The sequence below is a fragment of the Thalassophryne amazonica genome, chromosome 12, assembly GCF_902500255.1.
Source record: "Thalassophryne amazonica chromosome 12, fThaAma1.1, whole genome shotgun sequence".
Taxonomy (NCBI): Eukaryota; Metazoa; Chordata; class Actinopteri; order Batrachoidiformes; family Batrachoididae; genus Thalassophryne; species Thalassophryne amazonica.
The window spans coordinates 44,520,403-44,540,945 of record NC_047114.1 but is presented as its reverse complement, the minus strand read 5'-3'; the positions used below and the strand labels follow the sequence as shown (position 1 = coordinate 44,540,945).

Here is a 20,543-nt window from a genome sequence, read left to right as displayed (position 1 = left end):
TCTAATATTAACAAATGTCAGTAATCACGGCTGCATTTATTAAAGATCCTTTTGAAATATGCAGAGAATGCTGTGTGACTTTAATGGACAAGGTCAGTTCAATCCTGGCCATGTGTTTTGGCATCCTCCCAGCAAAAACTGATTTGGACAAAAGAACTGACCTTCCTCAGCAGGCTGCAAGGACGGAGCCTCACTACTGCAATTACAGCGCCACCTGTTGGCTTTAAGCGATATTCCTGCCTCGAGGTTTAACCAAGGTCAAACACAAACACATTTTCAGACCATTATTTCAAAGTTTATTTTCCTCACGGAATATTGTGATAATTTAAAAAGAGAGAAAGGAATTCTGTACAATTACATTATTGGATTCAAATAATTTCATACATTGTGGGTCAGTGGCCTCAAACGGAACAGTTCCTGTGGCCGGTTTAAATAACAAGCATGCATAAAGTTCATTAATTACAATTTATATGTACAATTATTCACTTATTTTATAAAAATAAAGTCTCTGTATGTACAAAACTTGCATATGATACACTTCATGTCCGACAAGTCAAAGTAACTGTTTGGACTTCAAATGGTTCTTTCACAGTCAAACAAAAAATGCACCAATATTAAGATAGAAACTTGAATTTGCAAAGTCCTGCAAAGTGACATTTTACATTTTTACACCATTCTCAGTGTCACTCCTTGTTACCGCACGCTTTTGTGTGCGTGTTCAGGCCTCATTGTTGGGACAGTGTGTTGGGGTGGGGGTGTACACAGGGATGGTTACATCACTGATCTCCTGCACCCTCACAGGTCTGGGTGAGCTGACCAGAACGTAGTCGTACTCGTTGTGCAGGACCTTCTCGTACACGCTCTGCAGCCCCACGGTTTTGGGGATGTGGGCCTGGTAGTAGTTGTCCCTGCGGTGGGGGTCGCGGGGTAAGGAGGCCGTTTTAGGGAGGCTGGTGAAGGAGGAGAGCGTGGGTGCAGGTGAGGGCCCCGCGGTGGCTCTGACCGTTGAGGGACTCCAACAGCGATCCGAGTGACCCAGGACCTTACACTCACTGGTGCAGGCCCAGAGAGCTGAAAAAGAGGAGAGATACAGTTGGAGTCCCACTCGGTGCACACCAAATGTGCCCACTGCAGGTACGTTTGGTTTTTCTACCTCACCTGTTTGGCCCCCCATGGGAGGAACCACGGATCCGTCTTTCTTGAGGTCTCCGCTGACGTCACTGTCACTGTCATTGAAGTCACTGTCCCCCTTGCCGCTGTCTTTCCCACTGAAAGCGGGGTCACGTGCAGAGATGGTGGTGTAAGAGTTCCCTTTCCAAATGGTGATGGGCCTCACGGCCTCCTTCCCGCTCCCGTAGCCAGGCAGCGTGGAGTAACCCTGCAGGAGAACACACACACACACAGAGAGAGAGGTTAGTGTGTGCTGGGAGTGTAAGTGGGGGGATGCACCGCCTCACACACACACGCGCGCGCGTCTCACCTCGTGTTTGTTGCCTCGGAGCTTGCTCTCTGAGTCGTACACGCACGGCGCCTCGCTGCCGTCCTCCGACGCCGAGCACATGTCTCCCCCCGCCGCGTGGGCCGAGCTGAACCCACCTGAGTGTCCTTCAAAGGCCGATCCTCCTGCTCCGGTTCCGGCTCCGTGCAGAGGCAGCAGCGGGTTGTCCACCACGTGTCCCCTCGCGCGCTCCAGCGCCTCTTTCTCGCCGTACGACTCGCTGTCCTCTGCGCTCTTCTCCTGCTTGTGCCGGTTGCAGGTGGTGGCGATGAGGATGATGGCGAGCAGCAGGAGCGTGCAGCTGCCCGCGAGCACGACGATGATCACCACAGACAGGTCCCACTGCGCGTGCGTGTCCTCCTCTGCGCCCGGCTGGTGCACGGTCCTGTCGCTCGGCGGGGAGCCCGCGACGATCAGGAAGTGGAGCGTGGCTGTGGAGGTGAGCACGGGACGCCCGCCGTCACTCACCGTGACCGTCACGCTCAGGGTTTCATCCACCTCGTGGCTGAGCACATGCGCGAGGTAGATCTCCCCCGTGGCTTTGTTCACGGAGAATACAGACGGCTCCCCGGTGGCCAGCGCGAAGGACAGCTCCGCGTTCACGCCCTCGTCCGCGTCCCGCGCCTCCACTTGGGTGACGACGTAGCCGCTCGGTGCGTCCCGGGGCAGCGGGATCTCCGCCGAGCCGTTGGTGAGGGGCGGCTGCGTGATGAGCGGCGCGTTGTCGTTCTGGTCCACCACTCTGACGTAGACGTTTGCGCTGCCGGACAGGGGCGGGACCCCGCCGTCACTGGCCGTGACGCGCAGCTCCAGCTGCTTCATCACCTCGTAGTTGAAACTCCGAAGCGCGTAAAGTGACCCGCTGGCGGGGTCCAGGGACACAAAGGTGGCGATGGGGGAGCCCATGAAGTAGGTGTCCGCCAGTTTGTAAGTGACCTTCCCGTTTGACCCCATGTCCAAATCACGCGCGATCACCGTGGTGATGTACGCGCCGGGCGCGTTATTCTCCACCACGGATACGTCATACGCCGGTTTGCTGAACACGGGAGCGTTATCGTTTTCATCCGTCAGCCGGATGGTGTACTGGGTGATTGTCCTGAAGGGGGGTGATCCCAAATCCTCCGCCACTATAGTTAGATTATACTCCGGGATTTTTTCCCGGTCTAACGGGCTCGTGCTCACAATCATGAAGCTGTCCTCGTAGGCCTGCTGCAGTCTGAAGTGATCGTGTCCGTAGAGTGTGCAGTGCACCTGCCCGTTTGCACCAGAGTCTCTGTCCGAGGTGCTGACCAGCGCCACGAAACTCTCCCTGGCAGCAGCCTCAGTGATGTACGCGATCCCCGCTGTGATTGACGTCATCGGGGTGATGGAGATCTCAGGCGCGTTGTCGTTAACGTCCTGCACCTGCACAACAATCTTACAGATGGCCGGGCTCGGGTTCGGACCCAGGTCAGTGGCCTGGACGTCAAACTCGTACGTGTTTTTGCTTTCAAAGTCGATCGGGCTCTCCAAGGTGAGCCGCCCGGTCTTCCGGTCCACTCTGAAGAGTTGGCGTATTTCGGGGGGCACCTGATTGCCGAACCCGTACACCACCTCCCCGTTCAGCCCCTCGTCCGGATCCTCCGCGTTCAGGTCCAACAGCAGGGTGCCCACCGGTGCGTCCTCGGGCAGGTCCACAGAAAAACTGTTCCTGTCAAACACCGGGCTGTTGTCATTGTAGTCTTTCACCTTGACATTGATGCGCGTGCTGCCGGTGCGGGTCGGGTTGCCCCCGTCCATCGCCACCAGCTCCAGCGCGTAAGAAGCCTGCGTCTCCCGGTCCAGCTCCTTCATGAGGACCAACTCCGCATATTTAACCCCGTCGGCCCTGCTGAGCACGTCGATGGAGAAGTGGCTGTTGACGGAGATCTGGTAACTCTGGATGTAGTTCGAACCCACATCTTCATCCACTGCAAAGTCCAGCGGGATCCGCGTACCCACCGCCGTGTTCTCCGAGATCTCTAGACTCGACTCTTTCCGCGGGAACTCGGGGGAGTTGTCATTGATGTCCTTGACCTCCACCTCGACGTGGATGAGTTTGAACTGCTCTTTGGAGAAGCTGACCACGTCAAAGGCGATGAGGCAGTGCAGGGTGTGTTTGCAGATCCTCTCCCGGTCGATCCTCTCCCCGATGCTCAGCTGGCCGTCGCTCTCCCTCAAACGGATGAAAGAGGAGTTGAACTGTTTCATCATCCTGAAATTGGTCCTGGAGCCCCCTGAAGAAGAAGAGCTGGAGGAAATGTCCTTGGCCAAGTTTCCAATCACTGTCCCCGGCGCGTCCTCCTCAAATGTATGATATTTCACCGTCTTTCCGTGCGTTACAACAGCCAGACTTGACAAAGAGACGCACAGCAGCACCAGCAGCGCGTTCCACCCTGTTTCTCTCATCTTCACCTTCACGCAAAACAACAAAAAACTGTCAAATTCAGCAAACTGTCCTCACGGAGCTCAAGTTATAGTTCGAAACTTTATAAGCCTCCTCAGCTTTTCTGCACTTCAGGATAAAAGCTTGAATAAATATTCCATATGTGTCGCGCGTCCCTCTCCGCTGGAGGTGTGCCGCTCACTCAGCGCAAGAGGGCTGCAGTGTCTGCAGGAGGGTTTATACGGAGAGGCATGCAAATGAGGCGCACTGTGACCAATCCGGGCTGTGAAAGCGGGGGGGGGGGGGGGAAGAGGGGGGACTCCTCAAAGACCTCTAAACTGTGTTTAGAGATTCCTGGACTGTGCGCACAAACTTGGCACTCGAATATGTGGGCTAAACGCACAGGGGGGGCTTGATTTAATACACTTCGCTTTGCTTGTTTGTGCTCCTCGGGACGAGTCTGCCCGCTGACACGCGCGGAAGCGCGGAGATGCGCAGTGTCCCCGAGGTAGAGGACAAAGCATTTTGAATAGGTGTGTCTGTGTGTGCAGGGCGATAAAGCCCGCGGGCGCACGTTCGCACAGATTTATGCGCCCCGGCAGCATCGCCGCCACGCACGTATCCCGTGTCAGTCTGCTAAACTATATAAAAAAAAAAAAACAAAAAGGAAGAAAGGAAGGAAAAAAATATGACCCTGGAGCGTCAGGACCCACTCACGCGGACAGATAAAAGTCCACTCTTTACGGATCGTTCATAAAACCGTGCGTAACTGTTGGCAACAAGGTCATTTTCCCGTTAATAAATTCCATAAATGAATTCTTCTGTGGTTCATCCCTCTCGTGTGTTGTAATCCTGTAATTGTTTGCCTTTCAGATCATATCTAAGGCAAGAAGACACTTTATCCACTTAAACATTGATTTTAGTTTAATTTGGGATCAGATCAGATCAGCTCCCGCGACGGCTTCTAAGGGAGAGACGGGATTTTTTTTTCTCCCTCCCCCAAATTAAAGCCTTATTTTACAGGCCCTCACTGTTGCCTCGCCTTGACAGAACAGGTGGACACGCACACTCGCGCGCGGGCTTCCACGCAGCCGTTGCAAATGGGATTTGGCCGTAAACGCAGGAAGGATTTCTCAGAACGTCATGTGTGATGATATCAAAGGCGCATGAAGACCTCGTTAGCAGCGGCGGCATAAAGGCGCATTGTGGCCCTTCAGCCGTGCTGCAGGGGCCCCTAAAACCCCTTACAGCCTCTAAACACAGCATAATGAGGCTAAACTGCATGCAGCTTTTGGGTGACCCGCCATCCACGACTCCTTTCATTACATGGAGATGGGAGATGGATTGTCGTGGACATGAGGGTCCCTGCCATTAAAGCACATTTAGAGAGCCACAGGGGCCCCGTCACGGCTCTTTAAGAGATTTCTCTTCCTTGCCTTTCCACTCAGTTTCTCTCTCACACAAGCATCCCAGCAGAAGCTAATATCAGTTGGCATGTTTTATAAAGAGCCCATCTGTCACAGAAAGTCAAACAGGGGACACATGGATGGACGCATCAGCAGAAATTGTCTCACGTGATAACTGTTGCTAATTATGAGTGTCACCATGCAGGGGTCAACCTTCATAAGCTTATTCACAAGTATTTAAATATGATAGATTCAGTTCCATTAGTGAGTGATGGTAGTGAAACTAAAGCTTTATTACCTCTGCCTTTGATGGTCTGTGCAGGATAACTCAAAAAGGAATGAACAGATTTCAGTTACATTTGTGGGGCATTTAAATAATGTTCCATTAAATATGTGATTCAATTTTGGATGTGATCTGGAATATATTCTGGAGCTGACATTATATAGTGAGTATGGCCTCAGCAGTTGGTCACCCCCCGAAGTCTGGTCTGCTCAATGTTTTTTCCTCGAAAATGCCTGAGGGAGTTTTTTCTTATTGTATGTGCTTGCTCAGGGGGGATAGACCTTAACTCTGTTAAGTGCCTTGGGGCAAATTATGTTATAATTTGGTGCTACATAAATAAACTTTATTGTATTGAATTGAATTGAGATCCAGAAGAAAGTTTGGCACATACTAGCAACATTTAACTCAAAAAGTTATGAGATGATGTTGATGAAAGTTGATGAGCTGATGGATAATATTCTAGAAAATGGGGGATTTTTTGTTTTGAAATTGATCTGCAACATATTTTGAATCCGGGATCCATGAGAAGATTCAAGAACATTTAATTTTAAACAAATGATGCAATGAGCAATTAAAGCACAAGGAAAAATGTATGTAATTTTTTTAGTCGATCCTGAAAATATTCTGGATCCAATGTTTAATTCAAAAAGTTATGAATGGATTTTGATAAAAATTAAACAAAAAATATGAGCATAGATAAATTCTTAGGAAAGAGGGCTTGATGCTTGGTGCTAAATGCAAGTGAAAGTGGATATTTTGTTGATGGGTAATATGGTTTTGGCAGAGATATGTGCTCACTGAGTGCCTACTAGTTTACTCTAAAGTTTTTAACTGGAAGAAGAAGCACTCACTGAGGGCATGCCTCTGCCACTATAATGACCAGGTCAGTTATTATTATTATTATTATTATTATTCTCCCCTCCACCCCGTGGATTCTCTAGCATGAGGTGGACGAGTCTATGATTCTCTGTGGATGAGACACCAGTCCATTGCGCTCCGTTCCCAGTCCAAGCTGGTGTCCAGCTGAGTGGACTGAGATGATGCAGATGAAGTGTGTTGGCCAAGGACACGAGTGTATTCTGAAGCACACATGGAACAACAAACCACAGTCTTCTTATTCATAGTTCAACTCCGAGCCCACAGAACCACCTGCTCTATCCTCTGGTGGCTTCACATATAGGTAAAAAATAAATACTATGCAGGTGTAGCAGGAATGCCATTTAGGGAAACCTTGAGCTCCACTTCTTCTCTGCTCAACACCTTGATCTGTGGTCTTGATAGCTAATTCAAGTAGTTTTACTCTCCATGAATATGACACAAACAATCCTAAAACTACACTTGTGATACTGCATTGACAGGTTGGCAGCATGTGGAAGATAGCTAACTGTATATTCTATTGCTTCCGGTGAGAGGAGAACAGAAACTCTCTCCACTGCTGGCTGTGTGAGATACAGCCGCACACCGTGGTAGCACATGTCATCATAAGATCATTTTTTTTCACCGCTTGGCACAGTGACAAGGACAAACTGGATTACATGTGCCAGTATATTGTTGTTTCTCAATACACCGGGAAGTGTGTGGCCCAGCATATATGGGAAGTGTTGTGTGTTGGGGGCTTTGGCTGGACATTTTGGTGTTGTTTTCTTTTCTTTGCTCTCCAGGTGGTATGCAAACTGGTTTTTGTCTGTGGAGAAGGTGCTGGCAGAAGAGTCCTTCACCCTCATCAGCATTATTGGCTGCACTTGTGGAGGATGTTCACGAGCAGGCCTAATGATTTGCAGCACCTGTGGATGATGCTCACGTGCAAACTTAAAGACTTTCAGCTGAAGCAGATAATGAGATGGCGTTCTGCATTTAAGCCATGAGTGATTCGAGCAGAATTGCCGGGAACTCGACCTTGTGACGTTCGTTTGTGAGACGCTGAGGACCGCGCCTGGGTTTGACACATCGTGCCTGTGAAGGAGGACGGGTGAGGGACACATGCTGTCAGCACACATCAGAGGTGATGATTGTCTGAATAAGTGTTAACAGTAATTTTGTATTTTGTTACGCAGTATATTTGAATATTGATGAGAATTGTGCAGCTCGCTTCTCACTGCCGTGGCGTACGGAATGATGATCCTCCACCTGTTGTGAGAAGCTGCTCATTTACATAAAGCTTAAATTCAGACCTGAATGTGTTGCTGATAGTGTGTGCCTTTGAAGGATATTTGTTGTAGCTGTTGACTTACCTCACCTTTTCCATCCTTCACAGAGTCAGTTTGTCGTATCCACCTGGGGGGTGTTCGGCGGTGAGTCTGGGTCCAGAAGCGCCGAGCTTTGATCCATTTGGGCGCTGGAGAGCGCGCCGTCCTTCACCTCGCCAGACTACCGCACATTTATGTTGTACACTAATTATTGCACAGGAGAAAAATAAAACTGTTTTGTTTTTGGAACCGCTTTCTGGTTATTTAGCGCTGGGTTCAGTCAGACGCAGGTCCGCTCCTCAACCCGCGTCTGCACATAACAGGAAGACGTCAATCAGATTCTACCTCCTTCATTAGAGAAATTGGGATTTCAGAACAGCCTAAGTGTTTTCAAAGCAGGTGGACATTTGGGGCAATTTGCTTCAGGATACCAGACATTTTCTGAAACAACTGATAGAGTGATATGAAAACATCACTGCTCCAGCAAACACATCCATTTTTGTTGCGTATATATATATATATATATATATATATATATATATATATATATATATATATATATATATATATATATATATATATATATATATATATATATATATATATAATGTTTTTGAGGAGTTGATTTTTCCCACACCAAAAGCCCACTCTTCTGTAATGTTTGCTTCTCCTATCTGTTACTGAACAGTGAATGAATCAATTACACCCCCAACAACACACACACACACACACACACACACACACACACACACACACACACACACACACACACACACACACACACACACACACACACACACACACACACACACACACACACACACACACACACAATCTGCCTCAGTTCTGAAAACAGACAGTCGAATAAACAATCAGGAAGTGATAATGAAGTTGTTACCCCCATAGTACAGGTAACACATGACTTTGATCTTCACCTTTTTATTTTACTGACATTTTTCTTGGGTACATTTCAGAATGATTCTGCACCACAGCACATCAGAAAGGTCCAGCACTGAAGTGCAGTGTTTGTATTGTGAAATATGGTCCAACATAGTCAACAAAATCAGATTCCACATAAGGTACAAAAAATAAATCAATTTTCTACATATACATGCATATAGAGTCAGGAAAATAAGTATTTGCACACCCTGCAATTTTGCAAGTTTTCCCACTTAGAAATCATGGAGGGGTCTGAAATTTTTATTTTAGGTGCATATCCACTGTGAGAGACATAATCTAAAAAAATAATCCGGAAATCACAATGTATGATTTTTTTAAATAATTTATTTGTATGTTACTGCTGCAAATAAGTATTTGACCCCCTACCATCCAGCAACAATTCTGGCTCACACAGACCTGTTAATTTTTCTTTAAGAAGCCCTCTTATTCTGCACTCTTTACCTGTATTAATTGCACCTGTTTGAACTTGTTACCTGTATAAAAGACACCTGTTCACACACTCAATCAATCACACCTGTCCACCATGGCCAAGACCAAAGAGCTGTCTAAGGACACCAGGGACAAAACTGTAGACCTGCACAAGGCTGGGATGGACTACAGGACAACAGGCAAGCAGCTTTGTAGAAGACAACAACTGTTATGATTATTTATTAGAAAGTGGAAGAAACACAAGATGACTGTCAATGTCCCTTGGTCTGGGATTCCATGCAACATCTGACTTTGTGGGGTAAGGATGATTCTGAGAAAGCTCAGAACTACACAGGAGGACCTGGTCAATGACCTGAAGAGAGCTGGGACCACAGTCACAAAGATTACATTAGTAACACATGATGCTGTCATGGTTTAAAATCCTGCAGTGACCATCTGGATGATCCAGACGAGGCATGGGAGAAGGCACAATGAAAAGCCACAGACTTGTTGATTTAAAATGTTTAATGAAAACTTTGCCACAATTTATTTATTCATCAGTTAATTCATTTTCTGCTGCTTATCCGGGCTTGGATTGCAGTGGCAGCAACTCAAGCAGCTCCTCCCACATATCCCTAACCCTAGCCAAGTCTTCTAACTCTTTTGGGGGGGTCTGAGTCTTAAGCCATCTGGGAAATAGCTGGGGACTGCTTGGACATGCCTGGAAGACATCCCAAGGGAGACGACCTCGGGGCATCCTCATCGGATGCCCGAAACATGTCAGCTGGCTCCTTTTGAGGTGAAGAAGCAGCGGTTCTACGCCAAGTCCCTCCTAGAAATTTTGAACTTCTCACCCTGTTCCTGAGTGCAAACCCAGATCCCTGATGAAGCAAGCAAGAGTCTCAGCTTCTGGTTCAGCTCTTTGGTTACCAAGAAGGTCCAGTACAATGTCCGCAGGACCCCAGGTGCAGCCCCAATCTGCCTACGGATCGCACAGCCCATCTTACCCCCGACTCATGAATAAGACCCCAACATACTTGAACTTCTCCACTTGGGGCAATAACTCTCCCCTGACCCTGAGGGGACAAACCACCCTTTTGTGACAGAGGACCACGGGTTTAGATTTGGAAATGCTGATCCTCATCCCAGTTGCTTCACACTTTGCCTCACAGTGGAGGTCACCGCCCGGTGAAGCTGACAGAATCACGCCATCTGCAAAAAGCAGAGATGTGATTTTGAGGTCACATCCAAAATTCTCTCCACGAAAATCATGCACAACTTGGTGACAAGGGACAGTGAGTCCAACACCCACCCCGGAACAGGATGTATCTTTGAAATTAAACAAAGGTGCACAGTTCTTACCTGAAGGTCCATTTATGTGCACTCACTGGCCACTTTATTAGGTACACATTTTCATGTGCTTGTTAACACAAATAGCTAACCAACTTTTTATTTTTTAATGTACAGACAGGGAGCAGTGTCCTCTGACGGACACACCGACACTGTGTGGAGATAACTTTAATTTGCGCACGAAGCGCGCACCTCGGGGCTGCTGCGAGAACCGGATACAGTATTCTATATAACACTCAGAGTTCTCACGCACGGAGAAACAAAGCAATCAGGAGCACATTACACCATGTGCAGCCTGGCCGCGCGCATTGAAACTCTGAGCACGTTCAGAGCCCGTGCATGAGACAGACAGAGAGAGAGACAGACAGACAGACAGACAGAGAGAGAGACTTCTCGTAATGTTGAACATCCTTTTGCATCCCAAAGCTGTCATTTGAAGGACACGCACTCACAATCAGCTTTTTTTCTTTTTCTTTTTTTTTTTTTTGTTTTTAAAGCGAGTTCTGTCACGTGATCACCGTGTCACTCTCGCCCATCTCTGCACGCGAGCGAACAATGAGAGTCTCCACAATCCCTTCGATTCTTCACGGGGCGCATTAGCATTTTTTTTCTTTAACATATCTAAATATGTGTTGGGCCGATCTCCCTGTCTTTCTGTCTCTCTGCAGCATTGTGATCGTCCGGTGTTTCGGGGTTGGGGAGCCGCTGTCCTGATCCCCGCCTCTTGTCGGAGCTTAAAGCTTTTCACATGGAAATGGAGGTTTGGTCTCTTTTGTCCCGCTGGATGGACAAAGTGGGCAGAGAGCGCGCGAGAGGGTGAGAAAGGGGAGGTGTGTGTGTGGGGGGGGGGGGGCACTGTCTGATCGATCAGGTCCTGTCAACACCCCCCATCCCCTACCCCCCACTCCTCTAACCTTTGCTTTAACTCGCGTGCCACCACAGGCCGCTCTGTCACTAATTGGTTCTCAGCACTAATTATCCAATTACCGCCTTGAATCCGCCTCGTCCTCCTCACTATTGATGAAGATGATTAGGAGTCGATGCGCCCCGCGGCTCTGGAACAGCAGCACACTGTAAAAAAAAAAAAAAAAAAAGGATGTGAAATTAACAGGGAAATCCTGTGAAATCATGCCACAAAAAAGCTGTAAAAAGCTGTTTTTCTTTTTTTTACTTTCACTTTTGATACTCTGTGTGCTTCTTACCCCGTGTGCTGCTGTGCAATTTCCCAGAGGGAGTCTTCCCAAGGGATCAGTTAAGATAAGATAAACTTTATTGATCTTACAGAGGAGAAATTCACATGTTATGTCAGCTCTTAAAAAACACAAGGTGGGTGCAAGTAGAGGAAATGTTCATCAAACATTTCCGGTGTTTCGGGGTTGGGGAGCGGCTCCACAAGCGTGTGCAAGGATAAGCAATAATAATAATACTTTTAACAGTACAAGACATAAGAAAATGAGGTAGAAATAGAATATGTATTGTATCTAATCTAATCCAAAAAGAAAAACAATGGAGTAGTGTTTAATTTACAGCAATAATGTGTCAAATGTGGACCAAAACTGAACTGTGAATTTAACAGTACGAATGTGTTAAAATAATCATATATCATTGTGGAATTTACAAATGATTGTAGTTTAAACACAGAAAAGCTGTAATACCAAAAACTGTACAATACAGTAAGACTTTACAGATGAGAATTTTCACAAATGCGGTAAAATACTGATAATTAAGGGTTTGAAAAAAGAGGTGATGTGTCTAGTTGAACTCCATTTTAAGAGTATTTGAACATTAGGTGACCGTTGTGCAAAGATTTTATCTTCTAAATAGATAATAAAATTACAACAGGCTTACATTGTAAAATTGAAGAATAAGAAAGAAGTTTATTAATCCAGAAGGAAATTATTTTGCCAGAGTGCCGAAACAGTAAACATTGCTTCTTTTTCTTTTCTTTTTTCATATTTTATGTAAAACCATTTGCATATTCACTGTAATTTCATACAGAATTCCCCTGGCAACCATAGCTGCCAGAATTTTTCCGTAAAAATGGGCACTCGACAAACTTGTGTCATGGCCCCTCAAACTTTAAAATCACCAGTTTAAAACTGACAGTATTAAATTAACTGGGACCATATGTGCACTGGCAGTGTTAATTTAACACTGATGATTTTACTGTGCAGAAGACACTTCACAGAGCTTCGTTGACTGGCACATTTCATCTTTCACCTCATGAAATATTCTTACCATTGCACTCACAAACATTCATTATTTGTTTTATATAACACCTAAAATACATCCTTGTCATTTAATATTTTATAAATTTTATTTTATTAATTTATAAACAAGAGAAAAGGCATCGCTGGTCCTTTGAGGTCAACAGATTCCAAACTGTCCAACACGAACTTTAAATAGCAATCCAGTCTAAAATTGTTCTCAGTCAACTTGTAAAAACAGACAGTTCAAAAACAATCCTGACGATGTAGTCCATATACCTGATACTGTGCACTGAATGTACAAACTGCCATCTACTTTCCTCATTCCAGCAAAAATCATGACAGAAATTTGTTGAGCTCTTCATCCAACAGTGCTTGTACTTCAGCTAGATACGTCCCAGTGAATACTACAAATGCCTCCAGATGGCTTGTGGCGTACTTACTGGACCATCAATAAGCTCATTTAAATTGTTGTCTGTCACCAAAACAAACCTCGCCATGTTTGCTTTTAAGCTAAGTGCCGTTGCTGCTAGTGAGAGCGTGCAGTGGTCACACTAGCAAATGTATGGCACCAAAATTGCACACTAAATAGAACCAAAATTACATGGTAAATGTAACACTATGGAAAATGGTATGAATGATCCATATCACGTGACATACAAACCAACAATCAAATGACAAGGATCTATTCAGGCGTTATAAAATAACGCAATGCTAAAATACCCTCGGCCATATAAGCCTTGTGTTCTTTATAATTTGCAGTTGTTAAATTAATTATTAAGGTCCTGTAGTCTTACAAACAATTTGTACATGTTCAATAAAGCCCATCTATTAATCAGTCAATCAAAAACAATATTTACGTTTTAACAGCGCCTGCACGAGGTTTTGCGTGTGTGTGTACATGAGCTTTTGACAAAACGGAAGTTATGCAAATGAAGGAATATTGGTAGATCACCCTCTGCGCATTTGCGGGTATTAATGAGACAAATTTAACTCCATAGGAAGTTAGCTTTGAGTTAGTGGACATTAACGTGCATGCTAACTCCGCAAAATGTGTTATCAGGTTCCAAAAGAGTGTTTTCAGTTTTAGAAGTGTTTATTTCTCACTATCTTTGAATAACATAAGACAAAGAGGATATTGTTACACAAACGAAACAGCTAGCTACCAGCATGTGATGTCACCATGCTAATGTGAACAAAATAAGTTCAGAGGTGTTATTAGGTTCCAAAAACAGCATTTTCGGTTTTAGAAGTGTTTATTTCTCCCTAGCTTTTACATAATATATGAGAGACATGCATATAAACACAAAGCAAAACGGTTTTGAAGAGACCAGCGACTGATGTCACGGTGCAGCTCTAATTTGATTGGCTGTCATCCCCCGCCACTCAAAAAGAAAGCAGAACAGATTCAAACAGAATGTGACTTTTTAACCTCTTAAAATACCTCTTAAAATATGTCAAGGTTAGCTACTTTGAACTTGTCCAAGGTCTGTGTCCCAAGAATGTTCCTTGTGAATTTGAAAACTGTGGCAGTAATAGAACTGGACTTATGCTAAGCACAGACAGACGGACGGACAGACGGATGGACGCCAGGACTTCGTAATACCCGATGGTCATATGCTGGCCTCGGGTAACAATAGAGACTATTTTCTTGAGATATCCTTCTGGAAGTCTCCAGCGGCACACAGCAGAGTGCACATCTCTACTAAGGAACAGCAACAACCCACATCACCCACTGCATCCCTCACATTACATATGGTTTGTTTTAAATGAGGTTCTCCTGGCTAGTAAGGATGCTTTGTTTGTTTGTCAACATTATTACTCACAAATTTGTCCCACTTTAATCAAAATTGGAACAAGAAGGTGCAATCTGAAGAGATCTGAAGCCAGCGGTAGTTCTGGGATGTTTTTAGTGATGATGCTCCCAGAGGTGTTAATTACCTTGGTGTGTAAAGTCATGTAGTCATTAGGGGTCTTACAACTCATCTGTCTACATATCTCTGAATATGGTGCTTTGGTTCTCAGGGGGTGTCGGCCTACGTAAGGTACAAACAACAAGAGCGCAACAGTGACGTCACAATGCCAGTTCCACCACAATCCAGGGCCAGATGGGTGAACACATTGTAACATGGACTGATGAAATACCTCATGCTGCTGCACCGCCTGATTGTATAGTTGCAGCAATCGCTGTGAGGAAAAAGTCGAGACAATATACACACACACCAGCCACTTTATTAGGTACACCTGTTCAATTTCTTTTTAACACAAATAGCTAATCAGCCAATCACATGACAGTAACTCAGTGCATTTAGACATCTAGACGTGGTGAAGACAACTTGCCGACGGGGCTGGTCTGAGTATTTCAGAAACTGCTGATCTACTGGGATTTTCACACGCAACCATCTCTATGATTTACAGAGAATGGTCCGAAAAAAAGAAGCTATCCAATGAGCGGCAGTTGTGAGGATGTCAGAGGTCAGATGTGAAAGGGCAGACTAGCTAAATGGGTGACGGCATGATGCTATCATGTCAACATGAACCAACATCTCTGAGGACTGTTGAATCTATGCCACAAAGAATTAAGGAAGATCTAAAGGCAAAAGGGGGTCCAACCCGGTACTAGCAAGGTGTACCTAATAAAGTGGCCGATGAGTGTATATGGATGTGATGGCGTTCACATGAACGCTGAAGTAAATGGGAAGGAAAGATGGTGTAGACTATGATTACTGTGTCAGACGTACATGAGTACAGTACTTGCTTTCACTGTGTCAATTTGGTAAACATACACAACTAAATTAAATATTCCTATGAAGGCTTCACACTCTTGCATCATCATGTGATATATTTTTTCAGTTATCCTCTGTACTACTTATCCGTGTCCAACTCGCAGTGACAACAGACCAAGCAGCTCATCCCACACTTCCCTATCCTGAGCCAAGTCCTGTAACTCTTCCTGGGACATCCCACGGAATTCCCAATCCAGCTGGGAAATAAAATCCCTCCAGCTTGGCGTGGGTCTTCCCTGGGGACATCCTCACCAGGTGCTTGAACAATCTCAGTTGGCTTCTTTCAATGCACAGAAGCACCACCTCTACCCCCCCCCCCCCCCCCCCCCCCCCCGGATAGTCAAGCTTCTCATCCTGTCCAGAGGTGTAAGCCCAGATATCCAAGGAAGGAATCACATTTCCGCTGCTCATACAGTAAAACTACTCAACCAATTTTCATGAAACTTGGTTTAATAAACACACTAATGTTGGATACATTTAGGAGTTCACAGTTAAAGCAGTTGTTCTCAAATAGTTTTTTTTCCACACCCCATTTGCAGGATGGGAAAACTGTTATGTCTCCTTCAGCAAAATAATAAACAAAATGAATATTCTTTCCTTTGCATGAATGAAAAAAATGTTCATTATTTGTTTTATATATTGCCTAACAATGCTCACGATTTAGTCCGTACCTGACGCCGTGCATTGACTCCTATGGTGTATCGACTGACGCCTACTTTCCTCAGTTCAGTGAAAAATCGGGACAGAAAGTTGTAGAGCTCTTAGTCCAACGGCACTTTTACTTCGGTAGAGACGTCCCAGCAAATACTGCAAATGCCTCCAGAGTGCTTACAGCGTACTTTATTTTTGTGTGTGTTACAAGAATGAGCATGGTCAATAAAACAAAGGCCACCATGTTTGTTTTTAAGCTAAGCGCCATTGCTGCTAGTGTGAGCGCGCACAGTGGTGGCGCTGTGCAATAGCACAAAACATATAGCACCACAATTGCACGCGAAATAGAACCAAAATTGCACACATGGCAAATGGTACGAATAACTCATATCACGTGACATACAAACCACCAATCAAATGACAAGGATCTATTCAGGTGTTATATAACATTAAATATTTCAGCACAGCAAAAGTCATGACACAAATACACCATTATAACATAATATCGTATTGAAATAACATAATCAAACTGAAGGAATTTGATGTTTTTCAGGTGGTAATTAGATATGAATCAGGTTGCAGATGGGTCAGTTTGTTGCATGTTGGTGGAGGTGTGCGCTCCGCTGAGTGCTGCTGTATGTGATTACAGTCTGATCACTGGTTTTACAGTGTGTGACTCCACACAGAGTGAACGGGACAGCAGCAGGCTGCTGATACTGTCCAGATACACTAAACATTTATTGTCTTTTCTGCATTTCTTCGTTAACTTTGATCCATCAGCTTACGGCCCATCTGTCGCTGATGGCTTCAACAGTTTGAATAAATTCCTCCCAACAAACAAAACGGTTAACACCTCATGAATACAGCTTTTTACACCCACATACAGACAGAGGGAAAGTTTAGGGCCACTGGAGTAACTAGTGTAAAGAAATCTGTCCCGGGACACTCCCTCTTCGCTTCCACTTCATTACCAGTATTGTGCTCGGGAGCGCGCAATCTGTGCGCCCGTCTCCACCAGCTTTCTAATGACTTTCCAATGATGATTTAAAAGAGGGATCATCCCCCGTTTCGCCCAGAGCTCCTCCCACCTCCCCCTCTCATTCTCCCGTCTGAATATCGTCCTCTTTTGTTTCTTGTTGTTGCCATGCAGTGGCATTCTGGAGCAGGATTCAGGAGAGGTCAGCAGGAGCGCACATAAAGATCCACACATTAGGCCTGAATGGAAGAACAACATACAGAGGAGTTACACAGGAGCAACTTTGGCCCCTGTCTCAGTGGAGTCACACAGGATACTTAAGGGGATGAAACGACACTTTGAATCCAGCCTCAGTGTGCCATGGCCTACACAAAAATGTATGACAGCTGTCGCAGGGTGGGTAGGGGTCAATGAATAATTACACAGAGGTCAAAATTTAAAAATGTTTCAATGATCATAATGATTCCACAAAGGTATAGTTTGGACTATCTGTGACTGAATGTTCTGGAGTTATGGGGTAAAAACAGCAAAAATGGTGACCAAGGTCAGTTTCAGTTTGTACAGGGGTCAAAAGTTATAGTTGCTCCAATTTTGGTAAGAAGTGATGCACATTACTGGTTGAGTTAATAGGGTTTTTGCACCATGTGTCATGTTTAGTTATCATGTTACGTGGTAACATATGTCACATGTGATAAAATCCAATGGACCTTAATTGACCTTTACTTTGGAGACCAAACATTCATCACAGTCAAAAGTATTTCATTTATTAACCCTATTAGCTCAACCAATAATTTGCATCATTTTTTTCCTGAAATTGAAACCTTTGCCCCCCCAGGACTAAACCAAATCAACTTTTTTAGGTTCCTTAGATGACCCCAAAACACATTCAGGATGTTCCAAAAAATAAAAACTGGCCTCAAGCCAGTTATCCAAGATGGCGTCCAAGATGGCCACCAAAATAGGGTTTTTCACTAAGACACCTTTAAACAACATATAAACAACTTAAATATCCCAGAGATTCAATGGGAAGACCATTGCAGGTCACAGCAAACTCATTTGTGCCTAAACTAAATTCATTCATGGCTTTAAGATTCAAAATGGTGTCCAAAATGGCCACCAATAGACCCTTATCATTGAATCTCAAGATCATTGAATAAATGGGAACTCTAGGAACTAAAAGCTGGTGTATGACATAAAGACTTCAGGCTGTGTGCACCTGATGGATGCAGTGAGGAAGATTGTACAGATTTGTGATTGAACTGATGGATTCCATGAGTTAAGAAAATGCAAGGAGGGAAGTTATTACAAATGATCTCGTCACATCAAACAAAGAAACAAACAAAGATCCATTTGGTCTGGTCAGATGTATAATTATTATTATTGAGATTTCGGAAGTTGTGGAGAATCATACTTAGGGGTTGGGGGTGGGGGGGGGCACACTCATGATATTGCGATACCAGAATCAATATAACTGAAATTCAATGAGGTAGAAATAATTTACTACCACTTTCATTCAGTAGAGGACACAATGTAGGTCTGATGTCAGTATTACATGACATCATGTCTGTTTCATCCAGATTGGGAGGGGGGGGGGGGGGTGCAGATACCTTTGCTGGAAAATGAAAGTTCAAATCTTTAGGCTCCTGGAGCTTCGTGCTGGTGAGACTTGGGCACTAACCAATGACCGAAGGTGACGACTGCTATCTTTGGTACCAGGTCTCTTCGACGGATCCTTGGGTATCACTGGAATAACTCTGTCAAATGAGCGGTTACTTTGGGAGACTCAGGAGTATCACTGGCATTGTCATTTGACATTTTGGCAATGTGGTGTGTTTGTCTTGGAATGATCCAGCACACAGGTGCCTCAGTGCTCAGGACCCCGGTGGCTAGAGAAGGTCAAGCAGCAGCTACAGGTGGTTCTGTTATGTGTTACAATCCTTCCAGCATGTTTACTCTGTCATGTTCCAAATGCGCTTGAGTTAAACTGTTATGGTGAGTTTGAGCTTTTAAATGTCATGCAACCAATAGAAAAGTAACACGACTTCATATTAGTGTTTTAACAGTAATGTAATTTCTCCTGGCTCTTTATGTAATTTGCTGCCCCTTTCCAAGAACCAAGCCATTGTATTCCTCATTTTGGATTTATTAAAGGTCACAATGAAAGCCAGACTGGGACCCTCACAGACAGTGTCCATCTTGTGAAAGGCTCCTAAAATGAGTCATACAACACTTTTTATACCATGTGGACTTCACAGTGGGTGTGGTTTAGTCTCACATTTCTAATGTTACTGGCTCTCACCAACAGGGGGAGCTCTTCCTGTACCTGACACTTGCACATGCGTGTTGAAAGTGAAACTTAACTCATGTTTAAACTTTAAGCCAGGTCTCAAAAACTTTCAGATAACACAAACACTTGATAACTAACATAAAATAAGGACTTAGCACAGATATGATCTAACAGCAATCATACAGCAGGTGCATCTTTAACTAATTCCTCAGAATATATTAAATATAAGCACTGATTCCAGATTTTGACCTTGGTATGTGACCTTAACTTTTAAATGATTTTTAAAAAAAATCAAATCACTCTGTCCTTGGTTGAACTTCAGTCATTCCACCAAGTTTGGTCTGAAGTTTGAATTATTGTGGCAGATGTTATAATTTTATATAATGATTAAACAAACAACCAAACAGAGCCACTGGAGAGATGCATTCAGTGTGGCCAGCTCGTGTCATAAAGAATGAGAACATAGGCTGCCAGCTCAAGAACACCCTTTTATCTGTCAGTATGCGTGTCAAAATCAACAATCAAGAGAAAGCTTGAACAAGGTAACCAAGTATACCACAAGATTTCTGGCACACATTATGTCAAAATGTCTGGCTGCTCATGGAACTACTTCACTGTTACGTAGCGATGATGTAACGTCTGAGGACAGCAGTCTGATGAATTCTGAAGTGTTTAAGGCTCTATTATATAAGGATTACCGACAGCACATTCACTGACCAAATGTCTCACTTAACCTCTGTGCGCTGAGAAATCAGCGGACACAGACGGGTGACGCACAGCATCACTTCATGATAGGAGGCCGCGCCGCCGAATCGTTAGTGCTCAGGAAGTGTCAGTGTGAGAATTAATGCTTTTTAACAGCTGCTCTACAGACAGATCAGCTCAACACGCAGCTATTTACAGCTGACGAGTGTTCCTTCTCACTGTGACAAAACTGTGTGTAAACAGACAGCTTTTAGTGCCAAACCTCTGCAATCACTCCGTCTCATGATTGATTTTTCCAAATCAGCCAGAGCTGCAACTCAGCATTTTGCTTTATCAGGAGTTCACTCCTCATTTGGTTTTTAATGATGTCTGCTGTCAAATCCCATCTGGAAAGCATGTGAATTGCTGCGTGTCAGAATGCTTTTTACAGACTTAA

The 20,543-nt window shown here is 44.8% G+C and overlaps 1 protein-coding gene and 1 long non-coding RNA gene across 2 annotated transcripts in view; both read right to left on the bottom strand.

Moving 5' to 3' along the window:
- Positions 1-718: 718 nt before the first annotated feature.
- Positions 719-4,169, bottom strand: LOC117521601 (protocadherin-8-like). The gene is made up of 3 exons (XM_034182930.1): positions 1,481-4,169; positions 1,159-1,378; positions 719-1,071 (listed from the first exon to the last, which is right to left on the bottom strand). Exons 1-3 carry the CDS (start codon positions 3,923-3,925, stop codon positions 719-721), a joined length of 3,018 nt encoding a protein of 1,005 aa, XP_034038821.1. The 5' UTR covers positions 3,926-4,169.
- Positions 4,170-6,849: 2,680 nt separating this feature from the next.
- LOC117521602 overlaps positions 6,850-20,543 on the bottom strand; it is a 29,509-nt gene continuing 15,815 nt past the window's right edge. The window contains exons 3-4 of the long non-coding RNA XR_004563992.1: positions 7,520-7,524; positions 6,850-6,864 (exon numbers count right to left, since the gene is read on the bottom strand). This is a non-coding gene — a long non-coding RNA (uncharacterized LOC117521602). The remainder of the gene's footprint in view (positions 6,865-7,519; positions 7,525-20,543) is intronic.

Bases quoted from the DNA above. Each gene is read 5' to 3' on its own strand.
- LOC117521601 (XM_034182930.1), bottom strand. From the start codon at position 3,925: ATGAGAGAAACAGGGTGGAACGCGCTGCTGGTGCTGCTGTGCGTCTCT. The intron at 1,379-1,480 runs GTGAGACGCGCG...GTTCTCCTGCAG, and splicing joins TCCGAGGCAACAAACACGAG to GGTTACTCCACGCTGCCTGG. The intron at 1,072-1,158 runs GTGAGGTAGAAA...CCTCTTTTTCAG, and splicing joins TCCCATGGGGGGCCAAACAG to CTCTCTGGGCCTGCACCAGT.